The 27,286-nt window shown below is 39.9% G+C and overlaps 1 protein-coding gene across 1 annotated transcript in view; it reads left to right on the plus strand.

Annotated features, from left to right (window-relative positions):
• Window positions 1–24,572, plus strand: part of ESRP1 (epithelial splicing regulatory protein 1) — a 39,564-nt gene extending 14,992 nt beyond the window's left edge. The window contains exons 5-15 of the mRNA XM_087890759.1: window positions 3,315–3,413; window positions 4,870–4,924; window positions 6,973–7,083; window positions 9,442–9,574; window positions 9,665–9,707; window positions 11,468–11,769; window positions 13,416–13,634; window positions 18,755–18,941; window positions 20,390–20,558; window positions 22,364–22,487; window positions 24,434–24,572. Of these exons, the coding sequence (XP_087746885.1) occupies window positions 3,315–3,413; window positions 4,870–4,924; window positions 6,973–7,083; window positions 9,442–9,574; window positions 9,665–9,707; window positions 11,468–11,769; window positions 13,416–13,634; window positions 18,755–18,941; window positions 20,390–20,558; window positions 22,364–22,457 (1,412 nt within the window). The 3' untranslated portion in view covers window positions 22,458–22,487; window positions 24,434–24,572. The remainder of the gene's footprint in view (window positions 1–3,314; window positions 3,414–4,869; window positions 4,925–6,972; window positions 7,084–9,441; window positions 9,575–9,664; window positions 9,708–11,467; window positions 11,770–13,415; window positions 13,635–18,754; window positions 18,942–20,389; window positions 20,559–22,363; window positions 22,488–24,433) is intronic.
• Window positions 24,573–27,286: the final 2,714 nt, after the last annotated feature.

Genomic DNA, 27,286 nt, shown 5'->3' on the forward strand with positions numbered 1-27,286 from the left:
TTCCCAAAGGGACCTAACCAGTGTTATCTAATTATATTTTGCTACTTGTAAGGGTTTGGTAGAAATGTTCCTCTGTAGGATAATATTGGCCTTTTGGATTGTGGTGTTCCATTTCTGATTCACATAGCCTTGGTCTGATAACTCTTGCATCATTCTTGAAAATATTGTTGTTGAGCCAGTTATCCATTGTGTCATTCTTTGCTATTTATGTAGTATATTTTACAGGTATACTGTACATGTTAAGATTTGGACTTTTATTTCTTCTGCCCATGGCTTAACCTGAAGGTTTTTTTTGTTTTTACTTTAAAGAGATATTTGCTGAGAAAAGAACTACGAATTTCGAAAGGGCCAGGGCCAGGTCTGTGTTTCAATTTACCCATAAATACCAGCACTGGAAGATTTGTCAGTCTGCTCTGTTCTGACTAATAAGCTGCAGTTCTCAACTTGTGAAGCTTGCTTAGCCGGTTCACAGTAGCAAATGCCCCAAGGGTGGAGTGAATCAAGCTTGCACTGGCTACTTATATATCAAGTGCCTTCAGAGAATGCATTCCCCTTATCCTCTAAATCTGTGTTTGTCAACCTTAACAATTTGAAGATATGTGGACTTCAACTCCCAGAATTCTCCAGGCAGCATGAGAATTTTGAAGTCCACACATCTTAAAAAGTTGCCAAGGTTGAGAAACACTAAATAGTTAGACGTGCAGTAACCATTATACAGCCACTGATAAGCCTACATAGAACTAGACTGTGTAGTGTACTTGAGTTGTACTTTGAGATGACATTCAGGTGCATAGAAAAAATCGAGCATTATAACATTTTTTTAAAATTTGATTTATATGCTGCCCTTCTCCGGAGACTCAGGGAGGCTTACAATGTGCTAAGCAATTTATACAAAGTCAGCTTATTGCCCCCACAACTGGGTCCTCAATTTACCTACCTTAGAAAGGATGGAAGGCTGAGTCAACCTTGAGCCTGGCGAGATTCGAACCTCCAGTAATTGCAGGCAGCTGGTCTTAATAACGATGCTTTAGACCACTGTACTACCAAGGCTCCTTGGTACATTGAGGATGCAATCTGGGAATTTAGGTTTAATACACATAGAGTAGCAGTGCAACCATATGGAAGCTACCGTAAGGCTGTTCCAAACCAACTAAACACCCTGTCCTGAAGATTGTAGGGTAGTACTTGATTTATGACTGTAATTGATCCTGGCAATTACAGTCACAATGATGATAAAGCAGGTCATCCTATGACAGACCTGATTTTATGACCTTTTTTTTGCCATGGTCATTCAGCAAACCCATTGTTCACTATGGACAGGTTTTGTCGGAAACCGGAAATAAACGTTGAGTTTTGGCAAAATCATCATAAATTCCAATCATGTGATCATAGGATGCTGCAAATAGCTGTAGATGTGAGCCAATTGCTGAGTTGATGACTACAGGGAAGACGGGGAGGACACAACCATCAGAACTTTAGAATCAAGATCACATGAAGTGTTAATACCACTTTATAATGCCTTGGTAAGGCCACACTTGGAATATTACATTCAATTTTGGTCGCCATATGTAAAAAAGATGTGGAGACTCTAGAAAGAGTGCAGAAAAGAGCAACAAAGATGATTAGGGGACTGGAGGCTAAAACATATAAAGAACGGTTGCTGGAATTGGGTATGTCTAGTTTAATGAAAAGAAGGACGGGGGGGGGGGGGTGAAATGATAGCAGTGTTCCAATATCTCAGGGGCTGCCACAAAGAAGAGGGAGTCAACCTATTCTCCAAAGGACCTGAAGGCAGGACAAGAAGCAATGGATGAAAACTAATCAAGGAGAGAAGCAACCTAGAACTAAGGAGAAATTTCCTGACAGTTAGAACAATCAATCAGTGGAACAACTTGCCTCCAGAAGTTGTGAATGCTCCAACACTGGAAGTTTTTAAGAAGAGATTGGACAACCATTTGTCTGAAATACTATAGGGATTCCTAAGCGGGATGTTGGACTAGAAGACCTCCAAGGTCTTTTCCAGCTCTGTTATTCTATATTCTAACTTCAAAGCCAGGTCTTAATTTTGGTCACTAAGCTACTGGCTATCAATCAAGGATTAGCTGTATTGCTAAGAGAAAATTCTCCTCCACTGAAACATGTTCACAATCCCAAAACAAGACAAAAGGCATCGCAGAATGCTTCCCTTAATCTGCTTTTCTATTGCCAAATATATTTTATAGGTAACGTTCAAAGGCAGATTTTTATCTTCCTTTGGAATTTTCTTGTGAAATTTGAATTGATTTTTAAAAGAAGCTAATAGCTTATAGCAAAGGGTATGTGCCTGCTCACAGGTTACTAAGAGGCTGTATATTTTGCTTTTATCACGATGTTTCATAATGTCAACAAATGCTTTGGTTAAGCAAAATAATTACTAATGTCACTAATCTTGAGAAGCTGTAGAGGGTAAATGGATCACAGCAGAATATATTCTAGCACTCCCTTCTATTGCCATTGATGTGTTAAAGCAGTGTTTCTCAACCTTGGTAGCTTGAAGATGGGTGGACTTCAACTCCCAGAATCCCCCAGCCAGCGTTGCTGGCTGGGGGTTTCTGGGAGTTGAAGTCCGCCCATCTTCAAGCTACCAAGGTTGAGAAACACTGTGTTAAAGGAAGATAATCCATGAGAATGAAGGACAGAGGAGTGCAGGGACATGGGATAAATAAAAACATGATGCAACAGGATAGAAAATGGGGCACTCTGGTATTTTTTATTTGCACTATCTTTAAACAATCAAGGTAAATTTGTTTCAATAAAAATAGCAAAATTTTCCTGCATTAGGTATAAGCTTTGGCCACAAATGAATGCCAATACAAGTAGTTCTTGACTTAGAAGAGTAATTGACTGCAGAAATATGGTTGTAAGTTGTGGCTGTCATTAAGTGGGTCATCATGTTTGCTGGAAACGAACAAAAGATGGCAGAAATCGCGATCACATTATAGAGCGGAAGGGTTGGGTCTACACTTCACCCCTCCTCCAATTATTGGAAGGCCAGAGGTATATGTTGATGTCACCAAGAAGGATTTTGGTGAATGATTTTGGCCTTTGTTGTCAAGGTTTTATGTGCAGGAATGGGACCAAGAAGACAGCTTAGGAAACAAACCACTTCCTTGCCAGCTCTTAGCACCCCACGAAAACCACCTAAACTGGAATCTGCCTAGCCCATGTAAATTTGGGGAACATTTGGTGCAATTAAAGATGGGGCAAGGATGGTTTGAGGTGCCAAAGGCCTGCCATTTGAATGATTGCTTTAAGATTCTTAATGTTGTATTCAGATCTGAATCCTGACAAGCGGAGCTCAGCACAACGTTTTGGAATGCAGCAATTGGAAGATATGGGCAATGTGATTTTAGCACTAATTTCAGAAGCCTACAGTAAGCAAACAGGGTATTCCTTTGGGATGGGATGGTTTAATTTTACTTGTATGGACCTATTCAACATTATTTTTGTTACTGCCTTTTTGAGGGATTGTTGAGTGGGGTTTTTTAAGTTTGAAGCAGGAATAGGAATTTTTTTAGTGTTAGAGGCACAGTTTTCTTTGGCCAGACATGCATCAGACTTTTCACAGAATGTCAATGGCCGCGCTCCAAAAATGAATGCCTTACTGGGGCTTTATGACATATTAAGATATAAATCATTTAAATCTTTGTGGTCATTAAAAGTCAGTACTGATTTGATGGCACATAGTCAATAAAATATGGTGGTGCATATGAGCAGTGGTTAGAGTGCAGTACTGCAGCTACTTCAGCTGACTGCTAGTTCAGCAGATCAGCGGATCAAATCTCACGGGCTCAAGGTTGACTCAGCCTTCCATCCTTCTGGGGTAGGTAAAATGAGGAGCCAGATTGTTAGGGGGCAATATGCTATTTAGTATACTGTCTTTGGTGTAAGCTGCCCAGAGTCCTCGGAGAGTGGGCGGCATAGAACTATGACTAATAAAATAAATAATAAATAAATAAAAATGGGAATATGGGTTTTGAGTACCTATTTTTCTTTAGCCTCTCAAAGTTCTAACAAGTAAAAAAAATTGGCTACAAAGAGGATATGGACAGAGCAAAATTGGCTACATTTTTTGCATCCAGTTTTAAATGTGGCTAAACTTTTTTCCTCTTTCCTCCTCTCTGTCCCTCCTCCCCCCTCCCCCTCTTTCTCTTTCTCTCTCCATACTGGACATCATTGCAGGAAATTATCAAAAATGGGATATTATTAGTGGACTAAAAGAGCGATTCAGGCAGAGAAGTCTTCCTTGTCAGACTATTGACCCATCAAATTATCAAATATGAACTACAAGGAATGTTCAGCGATATATAGAAAGGCATAACCAACCTTCCTTGAGTGTGTCTAGGAATTAACCAGACTCTTCCTGCATGCAAACATGTGTTGTATCATTCAGCTAATACGTCATCCTATGGAAAGTACACCTTTGAAGGAGGCAGGTGACAATGCCATAAATCTACCTACAGAGAGTGTAGGTTCTCCATCTCTGGAGGTTTTAAAGTCAGATAGCCATCTCTCAGGAACAGTTCTATTGGTTTTCCTGCACATCTGAGAAAGTGAGAGTAGATGAACTTTGTATTCCCTTCCAAATCTACAGTTCTGATTCTACGCACACTACAAATGCTGGGGCAAAAGAAAAGGGCCTTGAGTAGCAAGCATTGCAATGAGATCATATCCATCGTCTGTCTGTCTGTCTCTGTCTGTCTGTCTATCTATCTATCTATCTATCTATCTATCTATCTATCTATCTATCTATCGCAGGTGGATAGTATTTCATTTTGCTATTCAACCATATTGTTGGAAATGGAATTGATTTTATTCTTTGTTTTATAGACCACAGGTTTTCAGATCCAGAAAGGGTGAACTATAAATTTGAAAGTGGAACCTGGTAAGTATGTACCTTAAAATAAAATATGAAAAGCTTTTTAAAGACTATTAAACATATTACTAGGCCTTCCTGAGATATGTCTATCTTTCTGGAGCCCAGGCCAAAAGCAAATAGAACAAATAGAATAGAAAATTAATGTTGACTCTCAGGAAAGAATCCTAGGAAGTTATGAAGAACTGTTACCTATATAAAAATGTAATGTAAGAGAGAGGATCCTTTTAATTAAGTTCAAAGCCTTTCTTCAATGCAAATTCATTTGAACCCTTACTCCTTTGAAAAAACTTTTTAAAATCAACACTGTAATTACCCTTTTGCTGTATGTTGCAAAAAATACAGCAAAATTGCAAAATTGCAGGCATATACATTTCTTTCTTTCTAAACAGACTAAAGAGAAAGCCAGTGAAATGTATAACGTGCTGTCCTGAAGGTTTTTTCAATCTTTAACCAACAGTAAGAATAAAAAGCCCCAAAGTGATTTAAAAATGGGGTTTGTTGAATGTTGAATCCCCCAAAAAGTCTACATTAGTCATTCAGAGCATGGTGGAATCTTGCGACTCCCAGCTGATCGCAAGAGATTATAAAAAAAACCCTCAGTTTTAGCCATCTGCTCACCACAAACATCTGTCCATAGTACATATGGGTAATCTCAAAATCTCTCCTTTATCCAGAGAGTATTTCTGGCAGCCCACATCGAATGAGCAGCTGCCTTTAAGTGACAATGTCTCTCACATTCTGCAGAATTTCAAATTGCCATTCCCAACTGGAAATGACTCCCAAGTGCTGGTTTTTCTCATAACTGTGGAAATGTGTATGCCTTTTTTTCCCTACAAACATAGAAAAATACAACCTATACTGAAAGACAATGCCTGCTAGATAGACGAATAGGAAATTAAATCTCAGTTTCTCTCTCATAGGGCATATCCACACTGCCAGGGTTCTCTGATATTAGTACAGGCCACTACTGTATTTTTTGGAGTATAAGATGCACCTTTTTCCCCCCTAAAAGGGGGTGAAAATTTGGGTGCATTTTATACACCGAATGGGCTGCAAGAATGGAATGTTTTAAATTTTAAAGCTGATCATTGTGCCTATATGTTTCTGTGTGTGCATTTTTTAAAATTAAATTAATGTGCTGCCCATCTGACTGATAAAATGACCTTGAGCATATTGTTTTGATGCTTTTGACGTTTGTGTAAACTTATTTTAACATTATATACATATATTTTGTGTGTGTGTATATAGATACAAATATACACATATAGGCACATACATGTATATATCCAATAAGAGCTATTCATAGAAAAGAATGGCATTATAAATTGCTTTCTGACATAGAAAATTGGGAGGGCAAAGTAGCTGTAAATTATCCAACAAGAATGGTAGTAGAGGCGTTACAAACTCAACCTTTGAGAAGTTGGTTTGCTGAAGCATCCAGGGCTGGACAGAATGTTCTTAAAGTAAGGTCTCTTTGGCCTCAGGACACAATAGGAACATCTTAAGGGTGCAGCCCCAATAGTTTAATGACTACATTGCAAATGACTATATTTATCTGTACAGGTGATGGATAAAATTAGCCAGAACAACACTAGTGAATTATGAAGAAATTCATCATGTAACTTTAGAAAGAGAGATTAAAATGTAATTGTCCAGTACTTATAACTACTGTGAAGAATATTGGAAGCTACTTTTTAATATCTTTTTTCCCCTTATTTTCTTTACTTATTGCATTTTTAGCTTTTTTGTTATTTCTTTTTTATTTTCTCTGTTCTAATTTAGTTTTTATTAGTTCTTATTTTTGCTCTTAAAACCTTTAATAAAAATCACTCCTATAAAAGAAAAACACGCGAATCACATCATACTAGAGGACGAATCTCTAATTTCAAAAAAAAAAATAGCGGTGAATTTTAAAGTTTCCACTTAATTAACTGAAAAATGTTCTGATGAGAATTTACAGCTATGGAAAAGCCTTAATGTTGTTTGTGGCTGTGGTTTGTGATGATGAAAATATTAAAGATATTAATAAAGTTATACTTATATTTGATCTACAGCAGCAAGATGGAACTTGTGGATGATAACACCGTGATCCGAGCCAGAGGCTTACCTTGGCAGTCATCAGACCAGGACATTGCCAGGTTCTTCAAAGGATTAAATATTGCCAAGTTAGTACTATCTAAATGATATACTTGTTATGTTTGGATATGTTCCATTATCCCCAGAGGTCCACTTATTGACTGAACTTGATAGCCAAGCCAAAGGTTGTTTTCCCTAAGCTTCAGGGAAAGGCAACGTATTCAGACATCAATATGAATGAACGTGTTTGTATATTTTCCAATTCCTATTCAAGATGGCAATTTATGGTCTTCCAGACACGTAGACACTGATGAGGAATGCTAGGGTTTGTAGCACAGTCTCCCTACTCCTATAGTAGAAGAATGACAATTGGTCCCCTATTGCATTAAATGGGAGACACAAAAAAAGAAGAATGCCATCTTAGATTTGTCCAGAGCTTTGCACTTCACCAAGGATTATCTGTCTTCTTTGAGTGGTGTATAAGGTCATCTGGTGCTAAGATTAAAAATCATGCAGATAAGTGAAAATTATGTAGCAAAAGCATGTTTGAAATGGGTTTTTCCCCATTTGATAAAATGGCCTGAAGTAAATTTCTTTTTACCTATGGCATTAAAGTCGCCTAGAGTCAACATTGATTGGAAGGCACAAAATTTATAAGCGGTGTTTATGAATAAGAGCATCCTGCTCTAAAAAAAATGCTCCATTCTGCTCCAAATCTTACAGCAGAATAGCAATAGCACTTAGACTTATATACCGCTTCACAGTGCTTTACAGCCCTCTCTAAGCAGTTTACTGAGTCAGCATATTGCCCCCAACAATCTGAATCCTCATTTTACCAACCTCGGAAGGATGGAAGGAAGGCTGAGTCAACCTTCATCTGGTCAGGATTGAACTCCTGGCTGTGAGCAGAGTTAGCCTGCAATACTGCATTCTCACCACTATGCCATCGCAGCTCCTTCTTGATCTTAAGAAGTAATTTTGCTATTCATATGTTTATCCAAAGTTGCTACTTTTTTCTACTATGATTTTATGTTCCAACTTTAATGAAGGCAGCTAATAAGAAGATTTAAAAAATATAAAAAGGAAGGAGTCAAAAAGTACAGAAGGCCAAACCAAAGTGAACAATAATACAACCCACTCCACTTAAACATAAATGTTTCCTGGAGAGCTGCTTCTTAACTCCTTTTCTTTTTATATACATTTTTATTAAGTATAAGTGAAGTGTATTATGCTTCAGCAGATGCTTTCACAACCTCTGCAGAATTTTTTAAATACTAAAACCCTGTAATTCTATAATTATTTAAGTGATTAAAAAATGGCTTTTAAAGTTGAAAGCAATTCAAGAATAGACACCAAATTTGGGGTCTCGGGAATTAATATAACTTTTAGAGTTAATATAGGGATTTCCAAAGCGGGAGGCAGGGGTTGCCTCAGCTTCATCTTCTTTAATTAAGATTGGAGAGTGAGAAGTGATTTCTTTTTTTTTTTAACACTCTGCTTGAGAATCCTGAGTTCATTCAAAAAGCATCCACTGTTCAAGAAAAAAATAAAGTTATCTGCTTTGTCATTTAAGTCATAGAACAGTCCAGAGAAATGGCATAACTACCACACTGATGTCTATGACTGCAAAGAAATACAATCATTTTATTCCCACCTCACCATCCTTTCAGTACCTATCCTTCCATCCCCCCACCATTCAGTCACAACTGATAAAACTTCTTGGATGAGAAGCAAAATGTCTTCTTCTTCTTCCTCCTCCTCCTCCTCCTCCTCCTCCTCCTCCTCCTCCTCCTCCTCCTCTTCTTCTTCTTCTTCTTCTTCTTCTTCTTCTTCTTCTTCTTCTTCTTCTTCCTCTTCTTCCTCTTCTTCTTCCCTTTCCCTTTCCCTCCTCCTCCTCCTCCTCCTCCTCCTCCTCCTCCTCCTCCTCCTTCTCCTCCCAAAAACAGTCCTGTTGCCTTTTGAAAAAACACCTTTGAAATTACCACACTGATGACACTGGGATTGTAGATACAAATGATGCCACTAAATACCAGAAGTCCGTGGTGAGGTGATTTTCCACAAATCTTTTAACCAAATAAAGTGTTGCTCATATTTATTTTAAAACCCTTTTTACAGTAACAGAACTGGAAGGAACCTTGGAGGTCATCTAGCCCAACCCCCTGCTCACGCAGGAGATCTGTACTAGGGATTCGAACTGCCGAACTGCCGACCTTTCTGATTGACAAGCTCAATGTCTTAGCCACTGAGCCACCTAAACTTTGGAAGTGAATTTTGGGCTAAAATTCACATTGTAGAATTAATGGAATTGTAATTTTTTAAAGGAATACATCCAAAAATAACTGGAATCACTTTTTTTCCTTTCCACATAAATACAGCTTTTATGAAAAGGAACATCTACTTAAATTTCTTTCTTCTTTTTTTGTAACCTTTTCTTCCTCTCTCTTCAGAGGAGGGGCTGCACTTTGTCTCAATGCCCAGGGCAGAAGAAATGGAGAAGCTCTTGTCAGGTTTGTAAGTGAAGAACACAGAGAATTGGCATTGCAAAGACACAAGCATCACATGGGGAACCGGTATATAGAGGTGCGTTGGTCAAGTTCTGAATGGTATATTTGGGTGAAATAGTGGAAGGTTTGCCTGAGTTTAATTATACTTTTCTTTTCTTATCTCCAGGTATACAAAGCAACAGGTGAGGACTTCCTCAAAATTGCTGGAGGTAAACTTTCTTTTCCTATAACCTAAATTAACATTTTAAATCAGCTTTCTATGATTGCATTCTCTCCACATTTGTGGTCCTCAACTAGAAGAATTTTCAGCAGTAGCCATGTTCAGAATATCCAGGTTAAGGAAAGCTAGTCCTAAATAGAAAAACCTTCCTTTCTGTTAAGTTAAAGAAATTGATTGAATTAGCCAGGAATTTTAGATCTCTGGCTACATAACTGTGTTAACTGCCATTAAGGTCTTCAGGTAATTTTAGGGCAAGAATTGGATAAGTACAATTTCTTTGTAGATTGAAGAAGGAAAATAATTTGCATTGGCCATTGATCTAAAACAACAATAAAAATATTAATTTTTATTAATTCAGCAGTACAACTTTTAAAATGGGAAGATCTTAATGTATTATCTAGCATAGGGGTCAGCAACCTGCGGCTCTGGAGCCGCATGTGGTTCTTTCACTCCTCTGCTGCGGTTCCCTGTCACTCAAAATATCACAACCACCAATATGCGACAACCACCAGCATGTGATTTATTGAGCTTTTCAACCCCTGGTAAGCCAACCATGGATAAATCCAAGAAAAGAAAAGTTTCAGAAGAAAACAGAATGTTTAATTCAACTACATATGCTAGTTTTGTGGCTGCTCAAGAAATAGCCAGGCACGGGAAGGATTTTGTGGCTCCCGGTGTTTTCTTTTCTGTGGGAAACGAATCCAAATGGCTCTTTGAGTGTTTAAGATTGCAGACCCCTGATCTAGCATAATGCAGGTTGAAAGCCAGTTTGGTGCCATGATTAAAAGCACCAGGCTAGAAACCGGGAGACTGTGAGTTCTAGTCCTGTCTTAGGCACAAAAGCAGCTAGATGATTTTGTGCCAGGCGCTCTCTCTCAGTCCAAGGAAGAAAGCAATGGCAAGCCATTTCTGAAATATTGCCAAGAAAACTGCAAAGACTTGTCCAGGCCATCGCCAAGAGTCAATGCTGACTTGAAGGCGCTCACACACACAGACACACACACACACAGCATATGAAACAAGATTAGAGGTACAGCGCAAGAAACAATGATGGTCCAATTATCCACAGATATTCCCAATTGCAATGTTTAATTAAACCATACAGATGATGCTCCCAAGATATGATAGTAAGGTGAAGGCACTTTCTTGAAACCTCCTCAATGTTTAAGAGAACCAGCCTGATCCAAATACAGTAAGTCATGATTTCTGGCCCATGATTTCTTGAATAAATCAACTGCTGGGATCACGCAACATATAGTACTACAAACTACTGGTTTACAAAATATGCTCCATATTGTATCTGGACAAGAGTTACAATGGGTGGTAACAGTAGGGCTTACCATATGGTTAGAGGATACAGAACCTGCTCTACTAGGGTGTGGAAGCTGTAAACCCTATAGTAGTTTAATTTTTAGTTTCTAGTCCAGGAGCCATTGGAATAGAGTTTCTGTACAATAGTGTAGTTCACAGTGTGTGTGTGTGTGTGTGTGTGTGTGTGTGTCATTCCCATGCTACTAAAAAAAAATTCCACATTGTGTTTATTACCTAAGAAGGTTGCCACCCTATGCATAAATTGCTATACAACTAGTCCAGTGTTTTTCAAACATGCTGGCTGGGAAATTCTGGGAATTGAGGTTCACACATTTTAAAACCGCCAAACACTGCATTAGATCTATTTTCTTTCTTCATAATTCTGGGTTGTGGATGGGTACCTAGCCTTCTAAATGTTTTTTCTTGTTGTTCTTCAAGGTACATCCAATGAAGTAGCCCAGTTCCTATCTAAAGAAAACCAAGTGATTGTTCGGATGCGGGGTCTCCCATTCAATGTAACATCAGAAGAAGTGTTAGCATTTTTTGGTCAACACTGTCCTGTGACAGGTGGAAAAGAAGGCATCCTTTTTGTGACTTACCCTGACAACAGGCCAACGGGAGATGCATTTGTGTTGTTTGCTTGTGAGGAATATGCACAAAACGCACTAAAAAAGCATAAGGACTTGTTGGGGAAAAGGTATATAGAACTTTTCAGGAGTACAGCTGCCGAGGTACAGCAGGTGAGAACCAGTATTCTCTGATATTATGGTGTGAGATGCTAATTCAAGATAACTATGGAATTCACAACTGCAAGATAAAGCAATCACCAATTTGAATGTGTTTAATGGAAGACTAAACAAATTCAAGGAGGATAAATGCTATATATTATTTGAAATGTCTTTGAATAGTAGTAGCTTGGGTTGGTAGTTATGTTATTGGTTTGAACTCCGACCTAAGCAATTTGGTTGCAAACATTTCATCCCCATTCGAGGAGACATCTTCGGTGCGTTTTGGATTGTGCTTGTCTGGGGGATCACTAGACTTTAAATACCTTGCTGAGTCCTGGTCTGATTTCGGGTTGTGTGATTGACTGGCTGTAGTTGCTGAGTCATAGTCCTTTGCTTTAAGTATCGTCTGTATATACTGTACTTTTTGGAGTATAAGATGCACTTTTTCCCCCCTAAAAGAGGGTAGAAATATCGGTGCGTCTTATAGACTGAATGCGGCCATTTTTGGCCTCTTGAACACCCCCCCCCCCGTACATGTCGTTTTGCAAAAACAGGATGCGCAGAGGGTTTGGAAGGCCTGAAGAGTGCTCCTGGGGACTGGGGAGGGCAAAAACGGGACACATGGGGGTTCAGGAAGCCAAAAACGGGATCATTGTTTGCAAAAATGGGCCAGTTTTTCACAAAAACAGGATGTGCAGTGGGTTTGAGAGGTATGTACAGTGGTCCTGGGGGCTGGGGAGGGCAAAAACTGGACGTGCAGAGGCCAAAAACTATTTTTTTCTTGTTTTCCTCTTCAAAAGCTTGGTGCATCATATACTCCAGTGTGTCTTATAGTCCAAGAAATACGGTAGTCTGTATACAGACTATATATTATCTCTGATACCAGATATAATTTGGTGGCTACTATACTTCTGAAGATAATCTGAACTAGGGAAAATATTTTTTTTAAGATTTTGGCCTCCAAAATTAAAGAAACTAATTATAAGCCTGCAATGGTTCAAGGCAGGCCCACTGGCCAGGTGAGAGGAATAGAACTGCCGTGACTCAGTCCTGATACATCAGAATGTTCACACAGAAAGTCGTATTGTGTTTTCTGATAGGAGAAATCATTTTCCTACTAGATGGCTTTCATCCCACCTTCATTGGTGGCAGGCACTGAGGTAGAGACTTTGTTGTGGCAATAATGTCCTTGAAAAATGATTAGCAGACCATCTCAATGTTAGGGCAAGGAGGGTGTGGATGAAAGACAATATAAAATTTACCTTAAAAAAAACAAGTTTACCCAGTTAATTGGAAAGCAGCTGTTAGTTGAGGTATTCCCATATCTAATCTCTAGCATTTTTTTTTTTTTTGAAAAAGCATGAGAAATCTATCCCAAATTTTAGAGATTTGCTGCCTGTCGGTGTAGATTAGGCATGTGTGGTCTTTTAGTCATGAAGGGCTACATTTAATATTTTTTGAAGTGGTGAAGGCCATCGTGCTAAGGGTTAGGCTTCAAAACAAGAAAAGCCAGATTGTGCACATGGGGTGTCTAATATTTTCTCTTTTTCTCGGTGGGGAGTCTTTGTTTTCGAATGCATTAAGCTGACTTTAGAGCTTACACTAGTCATTTGGTATGTTTCCTGTTTCTAAACATGTTTATTATTTTTTGCTTGCAGGTCCTGAACAGGTATTCCTCTGCTCCTCTCATCCCTCTCCCAACTCCTCCTATTCTTCCTGTGCTACCTCAGCAGTTTGTGCCTCCCACCACTGTCCGGGACTGTGTTCGTCTGCGTGGTCTTCCATATGCTGCCACTATAGAGGACATTTTGGGATTCCTGGGAGAGTTTTCTGGAGATATTAGAACTCATGGGGTTCACATGGTATTAAATCACCAGGTTAGTGAAGAATATTAACAAGAATGTACTCACAAGGAAGTGGTTCAGGGGTGGGCTGCAGGGGATTCGCAGGGATTTGGGAGAACCTCTAGCTAAGATTCTGTGCAGTTCGGAGAACTCCCAAATTCCATTCCTGGCTGGCCTCACCCACCCCACCCTGCCCCTCCCAGGAGTCCCCACATGGCCCTTTTTGGATGCAGGTAAGTAGAAGGCGCACACAGAGACTCAGGGAGGGTGAAAAATGGGCCTACCAGAAGTTTGGGAAGGCCAGAAACAGGCTTTCTGGCCTCCAGATGGCCTCTGGAGCCTGGGGAGACCATTTTTGCTCTCCCGGAGGCTCAAGAAAACACTCCGGAGCCTGGGGAGGGCAAACCCCCCCCCCCGCACCATGGCGCAGGAGGTCAACTAGGCCATGTCCACCATGGCCACGCCCACCCAGCAACCAGGCAGAGAACTCCTTGCTAAAATTTTTGAAGCCCACCCCTGAAGTGGTTGCTCCTGAAACAATGAATAGGACTTTGAGTCTTCATTTTGCCCAGTGGTAAGGCCAGACATTTCTCAAAGGCTCAGAAATAAAAGTAAGGAAGCAAGAGTGACTCCTGCATGGAGTGAAGGCTTTATAGTTGTTTGGCCTAAAAGAAAAGACTGGCTTCCTAAAAGGCCCAGCAGCAATAATGAGGCATACATGCCAATACAGAACACTTTAGTTTCTGCACAGCATTGGCCCTTTCAGAATTTGCCTCTTTGGGAAATTGTCCTTTCTATGGGAAATCTATGACCAAAATAGTGGTAATCAGAGAGTGCGTGACACACAGAAGGTGAGATAGAAGGAAAGCCATCATTTTGCCCGTTGCAAAGCAGAGAGAATATATGCAGCTCAGGGTTGAATGTGGAATTCTTGGTGCTCTCTGAGCTTGGTTATTTTCTTACAGACATTTCATTACCCCACTAGGTAACATCATCCTAGTTGGGTAATGAAACATCTGAAAACAACAACCAAGTTCAGAAAGCATCAAGAAATCTGCAAGAAAGATTGCTGCAAGAAAGGTAGAAGCAGGGTATATGTGAACTTTCTAGAATAAGGATGGCACTCAGATGTTTCCATACTACAATTTCCAGCAACCCAGCAAGAAGTGCTAAGAGGAGTATAGCAATATCTGGGATGCCATATATTATTTACACTTCTCCTAACTTCATATGCATCCCTTACGGATAAGGAATTGCCCACATCTGGCTTAGGCTATGCCTACCACCACACCAGGACTTCATAGTCATAACCATAAGGTTGCAAAGTAAGTTGAAAGCCAGCATTGGAGAAAAACAAATACGAAATAGAAAAGAATACTTCTTCCTCTTGTATGGAGCCTTGCCTAGCAGTTAAAGATTCCTCCCAACTTCAACTTAGAAAAAATATGTGTATAGTCCCAGGAGGACAAAAAAGTTCATGACTTCAGTGGCACTTGAATGAAGGTAACATATGTCATTGACAGTCCAGATGATACCTCTGCCCTGATGTGAGACAGTGAACTAGGCTTTACTTACTTTAGTACAGCAAGAATTATCTTAGATGATAAATCCATAATGCTGATTTGTTTTCCAATAAAAATATTATAGGTTAAGAAACATAAAAGTAAGTTTAATGTAGTAGAAATTAGTGCTTAAGTGTGCTTGGTAAAACAAGAGATGGATGAATGGATGGTCAGTCAAGTATGAGGGGATGCCAAGTGAATGTTGACAGAATGATCAGTATGCAAGAAAGAAATATGTTGAGGTGATTTGGTCAACAGAGAGAGTGAATGAGGATTGAATTGTGAAACAAATGTATGAAAACAAAATATGAAAAAATGCACTGAAAGGAAGGAAAAGACCATTCATGATTTGAAATAGATGGCAACCTCAGAAACAGAGATATGAAAAGATTAAAAAGATAAAAGACAAGGTTTCAAGTAGCATGTGGATATAGTGGAGGCAAAGATTGTTAGCATACTTTAAAAAGTATGGAAAATTAAGCATGGTGTGTAAAACTTATATTTAGGTAGATTTGATTTTCTTTCATCTTTTACTCACTATTTCTTATTCTTTTTTCCGCTCTATAAAATATTGCCAACGTTGAACAAGAATAGCATGCTGTCAGAGCATATGTATCCATGTAATATACAGACAGTAATAACGGGTTATTTCATGCAGTTATAAATGAATGAATTGCAAGGTAATTTAGTCCAATCATATCCTCAGTGTAGGAATCCATTAAACTCTCCGCAGTAGTTGGCCAGCCAGTTGCCCTTTGAAGGTCTGCAGTATGGGGAAATCCACTGAAATTCTGGCCAAGCATTGCAACTGTGAAACCGCTCGTACCATCAATAAATCCCTCTTAATATTCTATTTGAATATCATTTCTTTTAAATTTAACCCACTCCTCTTTTTATTTTTTCATCTGTTTCCATCTCTTCAATAAAAAAAATGGCACATTGATAACATTTAAAAGAGCCTAATGGGAAGCTTTTTAATCCTATAGTTTGAACCCACCCACCCTTACCCAGAACAAATAGTGATGCTTATTCCTGTTTCTCTGGAAACAGCTTTTTAAGTACTCTCACTTTCAAGCAGAAATAAATGAGTTCTCCGCTACAAGAAATCTATGGCTCTAGCAAATTATGGCCTCAGACAGCGTAACCGAACTACTGGGTTACATTTATACCTGCTAGCAATTGGGGAAACTGCAATAATGAAAACCATCAGAGAAGAGACTGCTGCTGTATTTATCTTAGCTATTAAAAGGCCTTTCTGGCTTTCCTCTTTCATTTTTACTTGCACCTTTCCCAAACAAGATTGTGTGCAGCAGTTTATTGCTATGTCACTGTCCTTATATATTGTCTGGCATGAACTGTCTATTGGAGTTGTACTTCATACCAAATGGCTCAGTATCCCAGATACCAAAAAAAAACCCTTCAACATGCCATTTGTAGAATGTTGCTTGGTGGTGACACATGGACAATCTTTTCTGCAGCAGCACCTATCATGTAGAATGATCACATCACAATTTTCCAGGCCCAAAGGCTGATGTCTGTTTTCTATCCCTCCCTCCCTCCCGCTCTCCCTCTCTCCCTTCCTTCCTTCCTTCCTGCCTGCCTACCTACCTACCTACCTACCTACCTACCTACATTCCCTGAAAGCTGGTATGGTGTAGTGTCAACATATTGGACTAGAATCAAAATAACCCAGGCTCTACTCCACCCTCAGTCCCAGAACCTTACTGGATAACTTTGGGCCAATTGCACTCTCTAAGTCCATAAAGGCAAGATAAATCCAGTATCTATCCACTTCATAATAAGATAATTTATATACTTTTATGAAATGAAAATAAGATGGGGGCTTATGGACACCCAATCTGGGTGTCTCCGTTACTCAATCTTGGCAACTTTAAGATGTATGGATTTCAGCTCCCAGGAATTCTGGGAGTTAAAGTTCACACAGGCTAAAGTTGTTAAAACATTGGTTTAACCAAATATGGGCAAGCCTCTTTCTCTTCCCCCTTCCCTGGTCTATTGTAATAGAGAGAAAGAAATGCCGAGATATTTTGATTCTACTTTAAACTAGCTGCAGTTTGATTTTGTGTTGGAAACAAACTGCAGTCCAGCTTATTAGACAAATAATTCAACCTTATAAACTACAGCGTGAAAATCATTTGTCTTAACAACTCCTATTTAAAATATCAATATTTTTATCATCATTTATCTGCAACTATGCTGGCAGAGGATGAGAAGGTAGAAACTCAGGGCTTGTTGATATTACATTAAACCATTGTTTAACACTGCATCTCAATGAATACAATCCTCTCTGTTGGGGCATAACTCACTGGCCCAACATTTTCATCAGCAATAAATAGCTCCCAATTGCATTAGTGTGTGAGTTAGAAACTATTATTTGGTCTAGAAATGACATTTTCATGCCACACTTCAGTTTATACAGTTATTGTTATTCCCTGATGTGTGTTTTTCACAAAAATAAATGGATTGGAAAATTCTCCTTCAAAAACTAGGTCCTAAAGACCAATTTTAAAAATTATACTTTAAAACACACCGTCAGCCTTACCAAGTACATCAGACAAGATATGCAACTAGACCAGGGGTCAGCAACCTGCGGCTCTGGAGCCGCATGTGGCTCTTTCATCCCTCTGCTGTGGCTCCCTGTCACCGGTTGGCTCCACAATTGATAGGGCTTTCGGTTAGGACAGGTAGAGGAAAAAGGATACTGCACTAGGAGGAGATTCTATGGGGGGGGAACTGGACTTCTGGTCGGCTCCAGAATTGAATGGGGGGCTTCAGGTTAGGATCTTTGTGGCTCTTTGAGTGTTTAAGGTTGCCGACCCCTGAACTAGACAAATAAATGAATTCTACTTTATTGCAAGGCTACATTAACAGATTCTTGCAAATCTGAAAGTACAAATCTCCCACCATCCGCTTTACAGCCTGGGAAGTTATGGAGGGTCCCTTCCAAGCTTCTTGCTCCATCCATTATACAGCTCCATCCATTATCCATCCATTATGCAGAAGCTCTCTTACCTGACTGTTCCATGGACAGCTTCGTTGCCCTGCTTCTCAAGGATTTGCCCATATACTGTTACAGACATTCCTTATTATGTAACGTCATATCATTACAATAGAAATATTTAGTCTATACTAGTGGTGAAATCCCAATTTTTTTACTACCGGTTCTGTGGGTGTGGTGTGGCTTGGTGGGCGTGGCAGGGAAAGGATATTGCAAAATCTCCATTCCCACCCCACTCTGAGGCCAGCAGAGGTGGTATTTGCCGGTTCTCCGAACTACTCAAAATTTCCGCTACAGGTTCTCCACAACCTGTCAGAACCTGCTGGATTTCACCCCTGGTCTATACTTTTAAAGCAATCTTAAAAAAAAAAAAAAGCTACAATGACCCCAATCCTTTGAAAAACTCATACCTTTTAGGAATTCAATACTACATATGCAGCAATGTAGAGTGGACCCACACAAAAATCAGTCTTCCAACTTAAGATGACTGTTTTTTTAAGGTAATGTTATACTTATATGCTGAGCGAGTGGTTTTGCTGTGGTGCTCCGGTTCTTCATGTTTTTGTCCTTAGGGTCGACCCTCGGGAGATGCCTTCATCCAAATGAAGTCTTCTGATCGCGCCTTCTTAGCAGCTCAGAAGTGCCATAAAAAAACCATGAAGGACAGATATGTGGAAGTCTTTCAATGTTCTGCTGAGGAGATGAACTTTGTATTAATGGGGGGCACTTTAAATCGAAATGGCTTATCCCCACCACCATGTAAGTTACCATGTAAGTCTTGCTTGGGTCTTGGTGCTATTCTGTGCTGTACGCTGGTAGGTGCTGGAGCTCCTTCTCTTGACTCTTATGCCCCTCTCTTGGAAAGGTTCAGCATATGGGGCTCTAGAGTGGAAACTTTCCCCCTTGAAATCAGTTGCAGACTTTATGGTTGTTCTCCTTGGGTTGTGGACTACTGTGATTCACAAAGGAATTGTCTTCCCTACTCTTGCTTTTCTGCTGACATACACACTTTCCCCCCCATTCCTGGGTGCCTAATTTGCACTGGGCAGGTGTCGATGATTTTTTAGAATAAACTATTTGCAGTTTAGCTACTTAAGTTCACTGTTGATTATAAATAGCATAATTTAGCTCCTTGTAATGGTGGAAACTGAGATCCTACAGAACTGAACAACAGAATACAGTTGAGCTGTTTTAAAAAAGGTGAACCTGAAACCAGATTAGAAAAACAACAACCAAGTAGAGATGGTTTGTCCTTCCTAGTTATTCAGCTTCTTATAAAGAATTACTGTAATTCTTTATAAACAATTATTGTAACTGTAATAAAAGATCTGTGATTGGCAGCACAGACATGGTTATTTTTTCAGAAGCATTGTAGTGGGAGAAAAAAAAAATTCTACTTTTCCCCAAGTTTAGTTTGTCTCTCCCCTGAAAAATAAAGAGTTTTGCAGTGTGTCATTAATGTAACATGTAGTTTGACCTTTCAATGGCTTTAAAAGAATAGGACAGATTTACGGAAAATAAATTTGTCAGTAGATATAGTCCTTGATAATTTATATGCACCTTCTAAATTTGGAGCTGATTTTCTCCTAGATGCCAACTAGGGACCAACAAAGAACAGTAAACTTATGTTCACAAATTCTCCTTCTGAACTTCCTAAACATTTGGCTGACACGAAATGTTAAATTAAATATACTTTTGAACAAATAGAATTCACACACTTCTGAAAGTGCACTGATATTCTAACTACGGCTTGCATTTTATTCAAGCGTGTTATATTACACCTATAATAAAATTTAAGATCACACACAAATCAGCTATCTTAATGAATGAAAGTGCATAGAGAATTTAACAGAAAAAGTGAAGCATGCCACTTGCAAATGTTTAGAGTAAGGTTCCATTTTTAATCACTAACTCTTTAATTAACTCTTTGTCTGAAGAGTTCGGTGTGATTCAGTAATTTCTTTCAAAAGGTGAAAAAAACATTCATCATGTGTCACTTAGTCAAGCTTTCCTTAAAAATGCAAGTACAAGACAAAACAGATATATATTTCTGCTGGAATTGAAGAAAAATCCACATAAATTGATCTCATGAATTGCAGGTGATGTTCAAGAATACTGCCTAAGTTTTAGCTAGTGTGCTAAAACTTTGCTCTCTGTTTGCAGGGAATATTGTGACTGATGGTCCTTGTATCTTTTCCTGTTCTTAGGTATTTCTCCACCTTCATATTCTTTTCCAACACACACTGCAATAATTCCAACAGAAGCAGCCCTCTACCAGCCATCCCTATTCCTCAATCCACGAACCCTCCAGCCATCCACAGCATACTATCCAGCCGGCACTCAGCTCTTCATGAACTACACCACCTATTACCCTAGGTCAGTGATGGTTATCCTTTTTGGTGCCAAGGGCCCAAAGCGTGTACCTGCGCATGCAAATGCATGTGCATGTGCCGGAACTCCCAAAATGCAATGCGAGTGCCCCACACACATGCGCCCCATTTTGGGCCTGGAAAGCCTCCTGCACCAATCTGGAAAACGGGGTGCAGGGGCACCGTGCAAGACCGCCCACACCCTGTTTTGGGCATGGAAAGCCTCCTGCACCAACCTGCACCCCCTCATGCATGCACCCCTCCCCGTGCACCTGTCCCCTCCATGCACCCTGCCCCCCAGGCATCGTGGCAGAGACCCGAAGACCAGCTGGCCAGTGGGAGGTGCACGTGCATGAACGGTGGAGCTGGGCTGGGGCGACGGCTGGCGTGCCCACAGAGAGGGTTCTTCGTGCTACCTGTGGCACGCGTGCCATAAATTCACTATCACGGCCCTAGCTAATCCCCATCAAGGCAAGGCAAAACAAGAACTCCTTGTATGAATCGCAATGATGAATAGGACAAGAAGCCAATGCTCATTGCTAATAGGATGCCTTGCAATAATTTGCCAGTGGCTAAAAGTATCAAAACACATCAGATAACTGTGGATAGAATAATTCTTTTATGTTTTCCTAGTTGGTAGAGAAGTTTTCTTAAAATGTTACCATGCCGCCTAATTGACTCTTTTTTTTTTTGCAAGGAGTCTGATTTTTGCCAATTTCCCCCCTTTATCTGCAGCTCTTTGTGGTCTTTGGGGAGTATCATTCCTAAAGGGCAAACTCACAAATGCAGATTTCCATTGAGTGCAGAGGGGATCATGGCCTGTGTGTGTGAAGTAGTCACATAAGGCTTTCTCCATGGAGTTATTCTCTGGTTCAGAACAATAAATTAGCATGAAATCAAAGGAAAGAAAGTCAGCTAGATTTGCAAATTACTATAGAGCTGCAATGTTATAATATTTATTTTGACTAATCTGTAATATTTATTTTGACTAATCTGAAATGTTATAATATATATTTTGACTAATCCAATCATAAGATTATTCAGTAACAGTATTTGAAACAAACCATGGTTCAACATGGTATAAATTCAATAACTTATTATTGATTATTTATAAACCACAATGCCTGGCTACACACAACACATGAGGGCCTACTGTCTATGTTCAGTAAGTCAATTTTTGGAGAAAAGATCTAATATAGGCCGTTGGTCTCCATTTTCAGTTAATTGGAAACTTGCATCAGAACCAGCTATTTGTCCCTGCATGGTATCCACGGTGATGCTAGTCCCATTAATTTGGCTGTGCTGAAGAATCATCCAAGTTTTTGAGAGAGTGTGGTAGGGACAAAGGGAATAAATTCCAGAGAATAGAGCAGGTAGAGTAGGAAAAAGAAATTCAGAAAAAGCCAGGAAAATTTGAGAACTGAAGAATTGCATAGCAATGAAGAAAAGGATGATGACATAACAGGAGAAGGTCATCCAAGAAGTCCTAAACCCAGAATCATTGGTGATGGAGTGTGTGCTTGACCTGGAGACAATGAATAGACAAGGCTGAGGTGAAAAAAAAGGGGTGACTAGAGAACAAACTTCAAGGTTTTTAGAACAGGAGTCTTCAACCTTGGCAACTTTTAGACTTGTGGACCTCAATTCCCAGAATTTGCTGGCTGAGGAACTCTGGGAGTTGAAGTCCACAAGTCTGAAAGTTGCCAAGATTGGAGACCAGTGGTGGGATGCTACCGGTTCGCCCCAGTTCGGGCAAACCGGTAGCATATTGTACAACAGACGGAAATTGGATTGTTCCTTTTGTAATCTCAGTTCAGTTTTGACTTTACAGCATGCAGCAGAGAATGGATCTCTACAGCCAGATGGGTCGGCCAGGACACTGCCCAAAGAACGGATACCTCTTTAAAGGTCCAAGCTGTTAAATTTTCTGAAAAAAGTAAGTCTGCATACTTTATTTTTCTGCCAATTTTTTTCTGAAACTTCCTAACAGCTTTTCTGGATGTAGATTCTCGCCCTTCTCCCATCTAATCCTTACCATTCTCCTGACTCCCAAAATCTGTCCTCCCTTTACTTCCTACCCCACTTCCCAGTGTCATTTTGGTTTACTGGCCAAGGTTTGGCTGCTCCATGCTGTCCTTTTTGGATTGTGAGATATAGCAAATGGGTAATAACTGCATCCACATGCATCTTCAGATTATGAGGTTCCAAAATATTCCTTGGGGACCACCATCACATAAAGGTTTCAATGCAGGCCTTCCAGCTCAAAAAAAAACCTTCCCCTGCATTTCCAGAGGTTCATTCTGTTTCTTACACAGAGGTTCCATGTTTAATTGCCCTGGCTAAGGGCAGATAGCATTCCTGTCTGCATTGTCAAATAAATGTGTTTAGGATCCTCAAGTGTTGATTTTATTTGACAGAAGAAGATGTTATAATATCTTTACCATTGGCCATAATTTAGTCTTTAGTGGGTGTAAGGCAGGGGTGGGTTCTATTTACTTTTACTATTAGTTTGGAATGGAATCATGCGCACGCTGTGGCTTTGCTCATGCGCGTGCCTTGCTTCTGCGCATGCGCAGATCGCCGATGATGACATCCGGGGCAGTGGGCGGGGCCTCCTGCCGAGAGCAACCGGGAGCAACCCACTACTGGCGTAAGGTCCCACATATATCAAAATTCAACATCTGACTTCCTGTTCTAATCAGCCAGATGTCTTTGGGAAGCCCACAGATATGTTCCCTCTGATCCTGGAAATTACCAATAGGCCAAAAAAAAAAAAAAAAAGTGGAAGAGATAAGCAAAAAGATTGATTATATCCACCAGTGATGACATTTTCCAATGAGATCCTCACCTGGGCTGCATTTATTTATTTAATTTATGTGCCACTTCTTGGGGTTTAAAATGACTCTGGAAACCACAATCTTCATCCAACCGTCAGGAGCCTGAGGAGGTAAAACTAACCTGGTTCAGAGGACATCCAAGTTATGATTATTTAAGTCCAGTGTAGTGCATTGTTAATTCTGGCCAAGGAGAAATTCCTTAATCCACAGTTTGTATCCATGTTTTGGTATATCTACATTTAAATCAATGATAGCTGCCTGTCCAGACCAAGACAGGTGGAAGCATATGGATGTAGAGTTGTGATCATGTGATCCCCTTTTGCGACCTTCTGACGAGCAAAATCAATGGGAAAGCCAGATTCACTTAACAACTACGTTACTAATGTAACAACTGCAATGATTCACTTAATAATTGTGGCAAGAAAGGTCGTAAAATGGGGCAAAATTCATTTAACAAATGACTCACTTAACAACAGACATGTTGGGCTCAGTTGTGGTCATAAGTCGAGGCCCACTTGTACTTGCAGAAGGAGAAAGAGTTCAGGGTGGGACATGAGCTGGTAGGTTATAAGTAAGTCAAAGTATAGATGATCCTCAACTTACAAGCATAATTGGGGTCAGAATTTCTGTTGCTAAGCAAGGCTATTGTTAAGTGAATCACGCCCAATTTTATAACTTTTGCCTGCAGTTGTTAAGTGAAGGATGCAGACGTTAAGTGAATCATGCAGAAGTTAAGTGAATCTGGCTTCCCCTATTGACTATGCTTGATAGGAGCCAGCTGGGAAAGTCGCAAATGGCACTCCCATGACTCTGGGACACTGCAACCATCATAAATAAAGGAGTATTGGTTGCCAGGTACTCCAATTTTGATAATGTGACTCTGGGGATGCTACAACAGTCATAAATTCGAAAACCAGTCAGTCACTTTTTTCAGTGCTGCTGTCATTTTGAGCGGTTGCTAAACAAATGGTTGTAGGTCAAGGCTTACATGTACTGTATGTAACCATACAAATGACATGATCCAGTCCTTTTGCATTTGTTATAGGCTCCAGTTCACATCCTATACAACTTCACTGAACAAAATGGAAATCCCGCTGAGCAGGCTCCAAATTCTACATGGCTGCAATCCTTCAAAACAGAATCTCCACCATCTTGGATATCTGCTGATGTCAGGAAATTGTGTGGATTTTTTAAAATAACCAAATGTCACCCCAGAAATAGCCTTTCTCCATCTCTCATTCTATACTTGCCACTGAAAGCCTTGGGGACCACATAAAAGCACTACCGGAAATCACAACTGCCAAATTCACACGGGAAGAATATTTGTAGGTCTCTATATCCAAAAATTACATTTATCTGTGATCACTAAAAGTATCCTACCAAGGTTAAGGCACTCCTAACATTTGTTGATACAGCACATCATGGCATACCAACTTTTCTAGTTTCATGCACATTTTAAAAATAAAATAAAAAGGTCTGAAGACCTTCAGGTTTATGCCATTGTGGGGTGGTTGTTTCTGTGTGTATGTTGCATTTGTATGTGTGTGTATATATATGCCGATGTATGTGTACTTGGGTGTGTAAACACCTTGATTCATGTATATTTATTTGTTTAACAATATTTTTCAGGTTCTAGGCAGGTTTACTTGTCAGTGTAAAATGCAGTATGGGGTGGGGAGGGGAGAGAATGGTGTATCATTTTGTAAAATATAGCTTATAAATATATAAATATATATAATGTAATGCTCTAAAAATTTGTATATTGCACATGACTACTGTATATTTAAATTCCTCTAGTCAGATAATCTAACAGAGGAGAAGTTATTAATGGTGTACAAATCCTTCAGCAATTCTACTCTTTCCAGAAGCCAATATATAACTTATAAATCTTAGTATCAAATTAAACCTGGACAGTTAGAAAGTTTCTTCTCACCATTGTCTTTCCTGTGGAGGAAGGAATTAAAATGTGTGCGGTAAAATGTAGAGATCACTACACTGTAAGGGGCTGGGATATGGAAATTCTCATTTTAATGTTTTACATCAATTTTCCTGCTGGTATCCCTGACGAATTATCAAAAACACACAATTTTTGTATCAAAAACATACAGGGGCTATGTCACTGTTGGTAAAATTGATTGGAATCGTTCTTGCTGGATTCTGTTCAGACTTGATGAATGAATGTTATGCTCTTTGACTCACATTACAGTTTTGTCTTCCACAAATATTAAACTGTTTTAAATCAGTTTACTGAATTCTTGAATTCTGTACATTGGCAGGTAGGGTGGGTAAATAAACAGTTGGTCTTTCAAGTTGGGTTTTTTCCTCCCCAAAAATCTAAGTTGAACCTGTTTTAAGAAAAACTGAGAACTGTATGCCTTTTCCCCCTCACAATATGTCATTGAACCTATCCATCAACTAACAATTCAAAATTATGACTCTTCAAAATTCTATAAGACACTTTTTTATTTTCTCAACTGTCATCCTTATCATCTAGGTGGCAGCATCAAACTCACCTTGGCTGATCTCAGAAAGTGACTATCCCAAAGATGCTTTTTTCAACTGCACTTTCTGTTTTTTCTTTGAAGCCGTTTCTCTTCTCATCCAAGAAGCTTCCTTCAGCTCTTTGGTTAAGACTACGGTAGTTAGTACTTGGACAGGAAGCCACCAGAGGGAATCCCAAGGATGCACAAATAGGGTACAACAATCAACCCCTCATGCATTGCTGCTGATGTATCTGTGGTCATCAGGAATGGAGCCCAGATCCACACCTTTTCCATTTTCACCAGTCCAACTGATTTACTGTGTTTCATGATATCTTTTATTGCATCAGCTTTAGGAACATTTAAATTTTAATCTAGAGAAGGGACTTTTTTTCATAAGAAATAGGTCACAACATCCCTTTTCCCTATGAGCAAAGACTCCCTTTGCCAAAGAGGATGGCATGGATTCTTGCTCACTCTTGGGATAATGGACATTAATTCTGCGCCATTCCAGAAGAGGGAGCTCAAAATCAAATTCCTAACCTGTCCATCTGATCTCGGCCTTATCTTCATAACTTCTAGACCAGATTCTCAATAACAGCAAATTATTTCTGCCTGGCTCCTTTCCCCCGACAGAATTCAGGTCATCAGTTCCTCTTGCTTACAATCGCAAGAATGTATGCTCTATGTATGGAAATTGTACTACATACAACTTAGCATCTCTGAGAAAAAGGACCAACACAAACAGAAAACCTCAAAACTGTAGAGTCCTATTCATTGTTTCAGGAGCAACCACTTCAGGGGTGGGCTTCAAAAATTTTAGCAAGGAGTTCTCTGCCTGGTCGCTGGGTGGGCATGACAATGGTGGGCATGGCTGAATTGGCCTCCTGCACCACGGCGTGGGGGGATCATTTTTGCCCTCCCCGGGCTCCAGAGGCTTTCCTCAAGCCTCCAGGAGGGTGAAAAACGGCCTCCCCAGGCTCCGGAGGCCTTCTGGAGGCCAGAAACATTTTCAGCCTTCCCGAATTTCCAGTAGGCTCATTTTCTGCCCTCCCCGAGCCTCTGTGCGCGCCCTGCACTTACCTGCATCCAAAACGGGCAGCATGGGGACTCCTGGGAGGTGTGGGTTGGGCGGGGCGGGGCCAGCCAGGAGTGGGATTTGGGGGTTCTCTGAACTGCACAGAATCTTAGCTAGAGGTTCTCCCGAACCCCTTGCGAACCCCCAGCAGCGAACCCCTGATGCTGTTTAATAAAATGTATTCCTCAGAAAAGGATTACCAGAGGCACTCTTATTTGAGAAGTGAGTGCCTTGATGTGAGTTAACACAAGGAAGGAAGGACTGGGTGAAATTCTCTGGACATCAGTACTGTTTTGTTTTTTCTTAGTTTCAGGTAGTTGCCTTTGTTGCTGGAAACAAT

The sequence above is a fragment of the Pantherophis guttatus genome, chromosome 3, assembly GCF_059756535.1.
Source record: "Pantherophis guttatus breed Tessera chromosome 3, ASM5975653v1, whole genome shotgun sequence".
Taxonomy (NCBI): domain Eukaryota; kingdom Metazoa; phylum Chordata; class Lepidosauria; order Squamata; family Colubridae; genus Pantherophis; species Pantherophis guttatus.